At 46.4% G+C, this 12,633-nt stretch overlaps 1 protein-coding gene across 1 annotated transcript in view; it reads left to right on the forward strand.

Moving 5' to 3' along the window:
* The window catches only part of DYNC2I1 (dynein 2 intermediate chain 1), a 50,888-nt gene that overhangs the window by 16,188 nt on the left and 22,067 nt on the right, over window positions 1-12,633 (forward strand). The window contains exons 5-9 of the mRNA XM_060108428.1: window positions 908-1,198; window positions 5,052-5,107; window positions 6,545-6,599; window positions 9,580-9,645; window positions 12,197-12,274. Coding sequence (XP_059964411.1) covers window positions 908-1,198; window positions 5,052-5,107; window positions 6,545-6,599; window positions 9,580-9,645; window positions 12,197-12,274 — 546 coding nt within the window. The remainder of the gene's footprint in view (window positions 1-907; window positions 1,199-5,051; window positions 5,108-6,544; window positions 6,600-9,579; window positions 9,646-12,196; window positions 12,275-12,633) is intronic.

Raw genomic sequence — 12,633 nt, forward strand, 5'->3', positions numbered from 1 at the left:
ACCGGGGCACGAACCCATGTGCCCTGCATTGGTAGGCAGATTCTTAACCACTGCGCCACCAGGGAAGCCCTGGGTCCTCATAATTTTTTAACGGTAAATCTTTAATTCCCTTAGAATTCAGTCTGTGATGGGTGTGCAGGAATCTGACTTCACACCTGAGGAGCTTCTCCATGTTTCTCTTTGGGAAGGTTATCCTGGTGGCCATGAGCAGAGCAGGTGGGGGCTGGAGGGGATGGAACCACGGGGAACAGAGACGGAGGAGGCCCTGAGTGAACGGAGAAGGACGGTTCAGTTTGGGTCCAGTTGAGACATGGTGGTGATGCTCCCCGAACCGGGCGCTCATGACCCACTGTACAAGCTTGCAGCTCGCTGCCTTGTGGCCTCGACACCCGTGGTCCCTGGACATCCCTGGGGGCTTGGGGGATGCAGGGATGGCTGAACCATCTCCCTGCGGGTGGGGGAAGACATGTGAGCTGTGTGCCATGAAGAGAGGCGCAGCGTGCGCCCATGGAAGCGGATGTCCTTCCAGACAAGTCACATGGCTCTCTCAGGAGGGCCTTGCGTGTTGGTAGCGCTCAGGACGCGGGGGAGTCGAGGAGAGGGCGGCAGGAAGGGCAAGGGTGTCCGCCATGCGGAGGAATTGGGACGATGCTCTTCCTTAGGGCGAGGCTGCTGGCTGTGGTGTCTGTTGTCGTGTGTGTGTGTGTGTGTGTGTGTGTGTGTGTGTGTGGTCTGCGCGGTTTCCTTTCCCGTCGCCAGGTGAGTATGAGAAGGTGCCCGTGGCAGAACAGGGGAGCGAGAGCCAGGGGAGATCTCTGTGTCTTCCCCTGTGTTTGCTGTAATGTGTATATAAGACAGCAGGCGTCTGTTTTATACGCTCATGTGTTTTTCAATGTCACATCCAAAGTTGCAGTATGGTGACAGCAAAGACAACCCTCTCAAGTACTGGCTCTATAAAGAAGAAGGTGAAAGACGACACAGGAAGCAGAAAGAACCAGACAGAGAAAAGAAACATCGAGAAAAAAGCAGCACAAGGGAGAAAAGAGAGAATTATTCAAAAGAAAAAAGCAATTCATTCTCTGACAAGGAAGGGGAAGAAAGGCATAAAGAAAAGCGCCATAAAGAAGGCTTCCGTGTGGACGAGGAGAAGCACCGAAGCAGCGTGGACAGGAAGGAGCACAGGAGGCGGGAGGCCAAGGTACCGTTTCCCGACGCGTCCAGCCCCCTTAGGCACATCTGGACGCAGCCAGGTGATGGGCTTGTTGCCTAAAGCTAGTGACCTTGGTGAAAACGTGATTCAGGTCTGTGTTACGTGATCAATGTGCGGAGATTACTGATCTTCTGAGAGGTGTGAAGTGGAGGCTTTGGATTATATTGTGAATATATATATATTTTTTATACATTTATTTATTTATTTATTTTTGGCTGCATTGGGTCTTCGTTGCTGTGCCCAGGCTTTCTCTAGTTGCAGCGAGTGGGAGCTACTCTTCGTTGCAGTGCACGGGCTTCTCACTGCAGTGACTTCTCTTTGCTGCAGAGCACGGGCTCTAGGTGCACAGGCTTCAGTAGTTGTGGTGTGTGGGCTCAGTAGTTGTGGCTCGCCGGCTCTGGAGCACAGGCTCAGTAGTTGTGGCGCACGGGCTTAGTTGCTCCGCGGCGTATGGGATCTTCCCAGGCCAGGGCTCGAACCCGTGTCCCCTGCATTGGCAGGCAGATTCTTAACCACTGTGCCACCAGGGAGGTCCCTGTGAATGTAATTTTAACATATATTCAGAAATCTATCATAACATTTTGAAATTTAACATTAAAAAATAAACTGATATTTTTTAAAGTGGAAATTAAGGGAATAATTTAGCAAAATGTTTCAACCAGAATTGGTAGTTTAAGTTTACAAAAAAAACCAAAACACAAAAATAGAACTTTTGATGGCAGAGGGTCTGATTTCCCTTCCACATATAATGACTGTAATTGCTTAATATTTTCCTGCAGTCATTTTGGTGTATCTGTTCTTGTGTATACATTTTGTGCTGCTCTGTGTTTCTGGACTGAAGTGGGCGTGACCCTATTCCCCCCATTTGCTGGTGGTGCTGCCTTCCACATGGAAACTGTCCCCCCATGAGGGCCAGGTGGTCTCCCCATGAGAGCCTGGTGGTCCCCTGTGAGCACCAGGCCTCTGCAGCAGAGAGTGGGCAGCTCATCCAAAGCCTGAGGCTTGGGATGGGCTAGTGCTTGTCCATGAAAATGTCTTTATGGAGGAACATCTGTGTTAGGAGATCCCGAGAACCCTCTGTGGGTGCTACCTGTCCTCATGACCCCCCCCAGCTGATCCTGCGCCTGCAGCCCCAGTGCCTCTACCACACCTTTCTTTGCAGTGGGACCAGAACCCACTGTGTTGCCCACAGCCCACTGCCCTCCTTTGGCCCAGGACGTGGGTCGTGCTTCTTAGCAGCTCTAGGACAGCACCGTGTGTCACACGTACACACACACGTGGTCTGAGCCCCGGGCCTGCCTTGGATCAGCCACACGGTGTGTTCGTGTTCCTCACCACTGCCTTGCCAGCAGGCGGAGGGCCGGTGACTGAGCACGAGAACCTTGTGGACAGGTGTTTATTCCCCTTGTCTTTTGCATCTCTTTTCATAGATCAAAACCTTTTCAGGGTTTTCCCCCAACATTTTATTAAGAACATTTTCAAACATCCAGCAGAGTTGACAGAAATTCCACCACCTAGATCCTACCACTAGCATTTTATTGAACCTGCCTATTTTTATATTCCCTTGATCAACTTTAATTACTAGAAATGACATGCTTCATTCCCCACAGAAACACCTTTCTTAGACATGTCATGTGTATACCTTTGGCTTTCATTAAAGGTGGATATAAGAGATGGTCCCACAAAGAACACTATTCTGCCTCTTTATAAAATCTATGCCTCAATAGTGCTCCTTACATAAGGGTTAACATAATGTTAGTTCCAGGACGGTTGACAAACTTCCTTTTTAGCCAATTTGTTCATATTTGTTGACGGTCCGCTGTGCGCCGGCCACTGTTCTAGGTGCTAAGGACACAGCTGTGAACAAAACAAAGGTTCTTATTTCCATGGGGCTTGCACTCCATTGAAGAAGCCATGCAATAAAGAAATAAACAAATGAGTAGGTGATATAATAATGTCAGGAGTGATTGGTGAGCATCGTATAATTAGCATTTTCTTTGTATTGGCTTTCAGGTACTCAAAATATACTTTTCAAGCTTAGTTACTGTGTTAGCCTGGTGATTGGTGTAATTATCGCTGAGGTGACTATGAAGTGCAGGGAAGCACTGGTAATAATGATACCAGGACGGCAGGTGGAAACGGGGACTGTTCCCGGGGATGTGTGCTCCCCTGAGCAAGTGCTCACTTTATATGGATTCTGATTCATTACTTTCATTACATGTGTCTTTTAATGTGTGCCTGCTGCAGTTTTTGATTAGGGATGGAGAGGGTGTGATTAAGTATAATAAATACAACAGAGTGCCTTCTAGAGGTTGCTGACCAAGAATGACTTCTTTAGTGGAAGAATCCAGCATGACCTGGGGCACTGCCATCCCCTGAACCTCGAGTGCTGCTGTGCTCCTGGGCTCCTGGGCAGGTGACTTCACATGTTTCTGTGGGCGTCTGCTTCTAGCGCAGAAGCCTCCCCACCAGCCCATACAGCTGGAACCAGGAATTGTGCTGATGGGGTGGCCCTCCCTGCTGTGTCACCTGAGCCCATGTGCAGCCTGGGTCCAGGCCCCACCAGTGCTGGGTCTCCTTTTTCACTTAAATGTATTTCTTACAATTAACCTGATTACTTTTTCTCCTTTTTTATATCTAGATAGTCATTAAGTCATTTTTTCCTACCTAGCACTCCCGATTTCATTCTTTTTCCATTCCACTCTATTTTATAGACTGATGCCAGACTGTTCTTCCTGTTAAACATGCAATTATACTTTTTTCTAATTGATTTTGGAAAGATTATTTTAATACAGGAAGAATAAAAAAGTAAAAATTATCCATGACCCCAGACTCAGAGATAATCCATTTTGTAATATGTGTGTATTTAGTTGCAGTCCTTTTCCTATACATAAATGAGCTTTCTAAAAATGCAAAATTGGAATTACACTCTTTTTTCTTTTTATTCTGGGAAATACTTGTTTAACACTGGGACGTTTAATAGCTGTCTGGTATTCTGTTGTGGTCATAACCTCATTTATTTACAGGTAACCTGATATTGAACATTAAGGTCAGTAATTTTTTTGATATTATAAATTATTCTGTGATGACAGATTGAAACTCTTAATACGTGTCTGATTGTTTTCTAGGAATAATTTCCTAGAAGTAAAATTTATTGGTCACAGAAAGTGTTTGAATAGTTTTAACTTTTTTAAGGTGTCTTTGCTACTTGCCCTGCTTGCGGGCCCTTCTTCCGCTCCACTCTGCTTTTCATGGATCCCCCCCCCCACTGGAGCCCCACTGCCCGGGAGAGGTGTGGCGCCGCCTCCCCGCACCCTCCTGTCACCGAGTGGCCTGCCCCTCCCGCCAAGCGTGTTTCTGGCCAGTACTTACTCAGCAGATGGCTCTCTTTTTAAACGACCTACCTTTGTACGTCGATTTTAATTTTGTTTTTAAAAATTCACTTAATTCAAGAGAAAGTCATTTAAATATTTTTCTATAGGTGCATGGATTTGTGAAATAGCCATGTTCCATATGTTTTTGAAAGTTTATAGTTTGAAAACGTGTAAGGATCTCATTTGATTTTCTGAAAATTATGTGAAGTTGATAAGTATAAGTTTCTTTTACTTAGGTAACATTACTCAGGTAACAAATAACCACCTTTTGGTGTACCTTATTCATCTCCCTTATGTCAAGTCCCTTATTTACTAAAGAGAGGTTGTAAAAATGGTTTTTTAAGAGATGCCTGTAACATCGATGCTGTTGTTAAATTTTGAGCCCATGACTTCTTTTACAGAGCTCACTAATTATGGTTAATTCATTATGATATACTAATTAATGGTTATGGAATTTTTTTTGATAGAATGGTGAACGCAGAAATCAAGGTGCAAGTTCGAAGAGAGATGAGACTGGAAGCCAGTAAGGAATATTCGTCCTTTGGTTGATTATTCTGTTTACAACACAGTTTTCACACAATGCTTCAAAATGAATTTTTCTTGTTGGGCCTGATTAGGGCCAGTAAGTGAGAATAAATTATAGATACACCTCATTTACTCTCAATGCAAGCCCTCTAAATTGTATTTTTGGAGTACTCGTGGAGCTTGGAAGCTTGTTATATAAATGAATCATTAGCTTGGGAGTCTCCGCTTTGCGAGGGGAGAGCGTCTGCAGGTGGCCTGTGGTTCATGTCCCCTAAACGCTAAGCGCAGACACGCCCGCAGACCCCCGCCGCCCAGTGTTTGCAAGTCAGACAAAGGCAAGGGTGTTGGCCTGGCCGCTGCACATCTGCATTTTCCCTGGGATGTTGGGTGGCCCTTTGGAGCCTCATCTTTTCTGGTGAAGCTCGGATGATACCTATTTTGTGCAGTTTATGAAGATTACAGATTAGAGTTTGTGTGTAAACCCTCATTTTATATATGAGCTCTGGGTTATAATTTGTTCTTTGTGACAACTATATTTGGTAATTCTTTTTCGCAGATTAGGAAGACTCAGGTTAAACGCCTTGCCCAAATTCTTACAAGTTTGAACTAAGTTAGTACTTAAACCTGGGGGTGCAGATTCCTGGATTTTATATTGCAGATCTGCTGGAATGCACAGTGAAGCTTTTGCTTGGTTCTGTATGTTTTTAAACATATGCTGTATTGAATTGGTATGAATGTAAGTTCCAAAAATTGAGAATCAACTTGCAATTTTGAAAGCCTTTATTTTAGGTCCCAGGTAAACATATAAAATATGATTAAAGAATAGAACATATTTCAAGATAAATCTTTCTTTTGGAAATACAAATATTATATTAAACACAAAATAACATTTGGGAGATTCTCTAATAAAATTACAGGAATATTCTAGAACTCTTATAAGGATATAGATTCATACACAAACACAAGTTTGTTAAACCACATAGTTTCTTCTCTCTCTACTGAAGATATTTCCTATCTTGTACTACTGCTGAAATAGTAAAAATAGTTTAGAAAAGGATTTAGTATTCATAGTTCTAATATAGCATCAAGCTACTGCCATTCTTTTTTTTTTTTTTTTTTTTTTCTTTTTGCGGTATGCGGGCCTCTCACTGTTGTGGCCTCTCCCGTTGAGGAGCACAGGCTCCGGATGCGCAGGCCCAGCGGCCATGGCTCACGGGCCCAGCCGCTCCGCGGCATATGGGATCCTCCCAGACCGGGGCACGAACCCGTATCCCCTGCATCGGCAGGCGGACTCTTAACCACTGCGCCACCAGGGAGGCCCGCTACTGCCATTCTTAATCCCATCAATTGCTGAGCCTTCACTGGGATGTCAATGTTTTAATTTTCAAGTCTTCGTTTAAAATTAATTTTGATTTTGATCATATTTGCTTCCTAGGCATGCAGAGAATTTAGAGAGGAATAATGGGAAAGATAAAGACTCCAGAAGGAAGGTAAGACACTTCACACTGATTCTGTTATGCAGTGGGCGTGGTCCTGGGACTCAGACCCCGAGGCGGGCCTTGTTTGCAGATGGCTTATTTGAGTGGCAATTCCAGGAGGCACATACGATACATTTTAGATTAAAAGACTCAAATGGATTAAAAGTAAAAAGATGGACAAGGTAAACCATCAAACAGCAGCTGTAACAGAGCTTGAGAGGCTGGACTAGAGGCGGAGGAACGTATGGTAGTAATAAAATAATTAGCTTGCAGGAATATGTGACAATTATAAATGAACATGCACCTCACAAAAGAGACACAAAATACGAGAAGCAAAAACTGACAGAATTAAAGGGAGAAATAGAAAATTCAACAGTGATTGAGACTTTAGCACCCACTTTCACTAATAGAATGACAGCATTTCATGCTAACAGATTAGACAATTTAGATGAAAGGGAAATTCCTGGAAGATATAAATTGGTGAAATTGCCTCAAGAAGAAACAGAAAGTCCGAGTAGATCTGTGGTTAGTAACAAAATTGTGTTAGTGTAGAAAATCTCTCCACAAAGCGACCCAGGCTCAGATGACCTCACTGGCGACATTTGTTATTATCACTGACGCCCTCACGGCCCCGCTCCTTACGTAGTTGTTTCATGTTCTGGACTAGGTGTGCGAGCACGTGTGTGTATACTCGAGAAACACATGCAAGTCATAAGGTGTAATAGTTTCATGTTCTGGACCACGTGTGCGTGTGTGTATACTTGAGAAGCAGGTGTCGGTGATACGGTGTCACTCAGGACACCACAACTCCCAGTCTTCATCTCTTTTTTTTTTTTTTTTTTTTTTTAAAGAAGATGTTGTTGGTAGGAGTTTATTAATTAATTTATTTATTTTTGCTGTGTTGGGTCTTCGTTTCTGTGCGAGGGCTTTCTCTAGTTGTGGCAAGTGGGGGCCACTCTTCATCGCGGTGCGCAGGCCTCTCACTATTGCGGCCTCTCTTGTTGCAGGAGCACAGGCTCCAGACGCGCAGGCTCAGTAGTTGTGGCTCACGGGCCTAGTTGCTCCGCGGCATGTGGGATCCTCCCAGACCAGGGCTCGAACCCGTATCCCCTGCATCGGCAGGCGGACTCTCAACCACTGCGCCACCAGGGAGGCCCCCCAGTCTTCATCTTTTATACCACTTTCATAATTATCATCAGAAGAGTCTTCATAATGATTATTTAGTATCTCTAGAATTGTATACTATGGTGTTAAAATTATTATCAAACCACATCCTAGGTTTTTGTTTTGTTATAGATAATGTGGCAAGCAGATTTTGGCTTCTGTTACTTGTGAAGAATAATCATTTTCTTTCTCTGATAGTTGTCTGAAACCCTGGCCTGTGAGATACCTGTCCTTAGCATCTTGTGCCATGTCTTTACAGGTCTTTATTCCATATACATACACAAAAGCACAGCAATCTTTCATAAATCAGGTCATGCAGCATGTGTTGTTTGATGTGAGGATGTTTTATTCATTGAGTTTTGGGCAGTGGTTGGATCCCTTACTGTCTAGCTGTAGCCACACCTTAGAAAAAAAAGTTAGCCTTACAAATAATTCTTCCCACATAATCTTTTTTTCTATATTATCTTTCACAATCCTATTTTGATATATATATTTGGGGGATTTGAATGCCTTTTTTTGTGTTTTATATACACATACACCCCATGCAGCATATACTGTTTTTCCTAATTTGTTGTGGAAACCCCTCCAGTTCTAATGATACAGATCTCCCTCCTACTTTTCGAGGATAAATTTCTTTCTTTCTTTCTTCTTTTTTTTTTTTCTTAGAGAAGGGCTTTTGTGTATTTTATTTTATTATTTATTTTTGGCCGCATTGGGTCTTCGTTGCTGCACGTGGGCTTTCTCTAGCTGTGGTGAGCAGGGGCTACTCTTGGTTGCGGTGCGGAGGCTTCTCATTGCGGTGGCTTCTCTTGTTGCGGGGCACGGGCTCTAGGCCCACGGGCTTCAGTAGTTGTGGTACATGGGCTCAGTAGTTGTGGCTCACGGGCTCTAGAGAACAGGCTCAGTAGTTGTGACACACGGGCTTAGCTGCTCCGCGGCATGTGGGATCTTCCCGGACCGGGGCTTGAACCCGTGTCCCCTGCATTGGCAGGCGGATTCTTAACCACTGGGCCACCAGGGAAGCCCTAAATTTCTTGAACTGGAATTACTGGATGAAAATATATAGTTTTTAATGTTTTCCTCTGTCTCCCAATTTTTTTGGTAAGTGTTAGCCTTGTTCACTAGGCTTACAATGTGAGCCACATTTGTAATTTTAAAGTTTTGGTAAATCACCTTAAAAAAGGAACACAAAATTTGAATAACACATATAATCCAACATTTCTGAAATATTATTCTTTCAACATGTAACCTATATAAAAAATTATGAATGAGACATTTTACATTCTTTTTTTTGCCGAAGGAGCAAAATATGTGATGTCCTTGCCCCCTAAGAGAACCCAGAAGTGATTCTGAAGATGCTTGGCAGCTCATTCTGGCTTATGATTGGGTCATATATTTTATAGCATCAACATGCTTCAGCGTTTATGGAGAGCCCACAATATGCCAGAATAATTGTTTGGACATGTGGAAAACTGCTCATTTTCTTCATGGTGATACGCCGTGCACTCCCCACTCTTTTGCACCAAATGGTTTTGGGCAGTGACGTCTGAGAGCTGTGCCTTCCCGGGGCCAGGGACCACAGCGGGATGGCCAGTTTCTCCCGTTTTACCTGCCGCCTCACTAGCACAAGGAAGAGGGTTCACAGTTCTCCCCACTTCTTGGAAGAGAAAACCGAGGCCCAGAGAGGCTGAGTTCCTATGTGAAGTCGCACCGCCAGTGGCCCTCTGAGCCAGGACCTGCGTCCCCATGGGAGGGGGGTGGGCCCTGTGGCTGCCCTGGGACCCCCCCTCCGTCCCTCCACGCTGACCAGCTGTGCTCTGTCCCCCAGCACGGCCGCGAAGAGGGCCCCTCGACGTGGAAGCTGGCCCGGAGGCAAGGGAGCGAAGAGGCCTTGGTAAGGAGAGGACGTGTCTCTGCTTCTGTCCCAACGCGCGCCGTCACTCGTGTCCCGGCTCTCGCGGTGTGTTTTCTGGGGGTGGCCCCTCCTCCTTTTAGGCAGCAGGACGTTAGGACGGAGGGGGAGGTGCGTGTTCGCCCCGCGCTGCCCTCGGGTGTGCGGCTTCCTGAGGAGCGTGGGCTGGATGAGTCCTCAGCCTTCTTGCTGTTGCTCTGCGTTGAAAGCAGGTCTGGGGAGAATGGAAGAAACTGGACAGAGGCATCACAGAGACACAATTCAGGCCGTCGTCAGTGAGACACATTCCACGTAGCAGATAATTTTCAGAAATAAAAGCCAAACCAGAGGCAAAGGAAATGGCCCTCTCCTCCTGTAAGAGGCCATTGGTGACGCCAAGGCACTCTCTCCAAAACTGGGGCGTGAAGCAGAAGACTGTCTGCTCAGGGCCCCCGTGGAAGGTGGAGGAACACTTTCTTGGCACCGTCCTCCTGTCTGCCCCTGACGGGCGCCCTGGGCACCGTGAGGCCGTGGGTGTTTGCCGAGTGATGAGTTGTCGGCACACGGTGAGCTTGCGATGCTGTGAGTTTTGCTTAAAACTCCTGCGTGACGTCTGTCTTAGTTTCTCTCCTCAATCAGCAGGGTCCTGTTTATTGGTACCGTACACGTGGCATGTCACTCACCATAACGTACGGTGACTTTGTATGACGATGTGCCAAAAGCACCTTCTCGTGGGGCAGCTTTTTGGTCCTCTGGGCCTGCAGGGCCATGTCCTCATCCCCAGGGTCAGAACCGAATGTCCACTTTGAGGCTCAGCTGGCTTCTCTGTGGCTCAGATCACTGACTTCCTGGCACTGGTCACCACACAGCAGGGCACTAGGTTCTGGAGAGAAGATGAAGCCCTTCCCGCCTCCTTCCTGAGCTCCGAGCTTGTCGGCCCCTCCTCCTGGATGGTCCACGCTCCCCAGGCTCACCCTCTGCCCTCCATCCCCAACACCTATCCTGTTTGAAACCCGAAAGCCTGCGAGTCGTCTCCTTGCCCCTGGGCAGATCAGCAGTGCCCACCTCTGCACCAGCCCTGCGGGTGGGTCTCACCTCCCCACGTCTGTCCTGCCTGCAGACGCCAGGCATGTTTTGTTTCTTCCTCCAGGATGGAGATGGAAGCCCCTTCGGTGACTGAATTTGTGGTGCTTGGGGTGTCCACCACGGGTGCTGGGGAGCTGTGTGGGTATGAAGCAGGTGTGGTGTGATCAGATTTCCCGCTCAGAAGGTTGTCTCTGAACTCTGAGGGCACGAGAGGGGACATGGCAGGGACGGTAGGGGCTAGGCTGGTGGGTGGCAGGGTTGGGGCAGAGGGCCGGCTGGCGGGCGGGGAGAGCGGGGTCCTGGCGGGCTCCTGGTGTGTTGGCTTGTGCGTGGTGGAGGTGCCCTGTCACCAGTAAATCGGGTGAGGGGGAGCGGAGGTGGACAAGAGAAGGAACAGCCTTGGGGGAAAGTGTGAGTTTCCTGAACCTGTATTTCATTTCTGCCACCTCCTGGCCTGGAGACCTGGAACGTCTTTCTGCTCCGTCTTCCCGGCACCCTCTTCCTCATCCCTCAGACCCAGACTGGGTCGGTCTGAGGGTGACACGTGCAGCTCCCCAAACCTGCAGAGCACGACTGAGCACATGTCCACTGCAGGACTTACTCAGACTTCAGGGGAGAAACGGAGGCTGGCGGTGGTCAGTGATGGCCGGGCCAGGGGCAGAACAGCCCATCTGCCTGCTTGTGGGGCAGGGCTGTGGGCTGGTCCTGATCACTGGAGCTGTGGTGGGTCACACGGGACCTGGCTGGTGTGTGCTTGAGCACATGTGTCTGTCCTTAACTGCAGATGCCGGGCTGTGATCGTGGGTGAGAGGCACAGTGGGGAAGGCAGTGCTGAGTGCCAGTCTGTGGGTTATTTGTATAATACCTTCTCTCTTTTTCTCTTTTTAAAATTTTGTTCCATTGGCTTTTTGTTTTTGTTTTTGTTTTTTTTTTGGCTGCGTTGGGTCTTCGTTGCTGCGCACGGGCTTCTCATTGCGGTGGCTTCTATTTTTGTGGAGCACGGGCTCTAGGTGCACGGGCTGCAGTAGTTGTGGCACACGGACTTCAGTAGCTGTGGCTCGTGTGCTCTGGAGCGCAGGCTCAGTAGCTGTGGCGCATGGGCTTAGTCACTCTGCGGCATGTGGGATCTTCCCGGACCAGGGTTCGAACCCTTGTCCCCTTCATTGGCAGGCAGATTCTTAACCACTGCACCACCAGGGAAGTACCACACCTTTTTTCTTTAGCCATCAGAATTATAGAGGTTTCCCGAAAAAATTATGATTGTTCACTGTTTTCTCTTTCTGGCTATACTTATAAGTTAGGGTATTTCTTTAAGAGTTGTAATTAGGTTATGTTAGTTTTATAAATATTTGCATTTTAAAGTTAGCAACGTCAAGTGAATCTGAGAAAACATGTATTTTCCCAACCTATTTGCAAGAGTCAACTTATGATTGAATATTTTAATTATATGTTTGATTTCTACCTCTAGGAAATTGAAAAGGAAGACCTTGACTTAGAAAATGCTGGAGCTGATGAATATGCAGCCAGTTTTGAAGATGATTTTGAAGTAGGTATAAAAATTTAAAATTTTCTCAGCTTAAAGATAATTTGTTCTAAAATCAGTAACTTAATAGTGTTTTTCTCTTTTTATTGCTCTCAATACTCCATAGCTGTTTGATTTAGGTCTGGCACCTATAAAGAGGTTGCTATATGTCTACCACTGCTGACCAATATGATGTAATTAAGTGGTTTTTCTATTTAAGCTATTGTTAGTGCACTGCAATCAAACGCAATCAAATGTGTACGTATATGTGCACGTGTGTATTCATATATATGTGTACGTCTACATGGAGTATACATGTAGCACACATGTTTATGTGCACATACACTCCCATTCTCAGCACAGAGGCGTTTGCACATTATTGT

The sequence above is a fragment of the Mesoplodon densirostris genome, chromosome 9 (assembly GCF_025265405.1).
Source record: "Mesoplodon densirostris isolate mMesDen1 chromosome 9, mMesDen1 primary haplotype, whole genome shotgun sequence".
Classification (NCBI taxonomy): domain Eukaryota; kingdom Metazoa; phylum Chordata; class Mammalia; order Artiodactyla; family Ziphiidae; genus Mesoplodon; species Mesoplodon densirostris.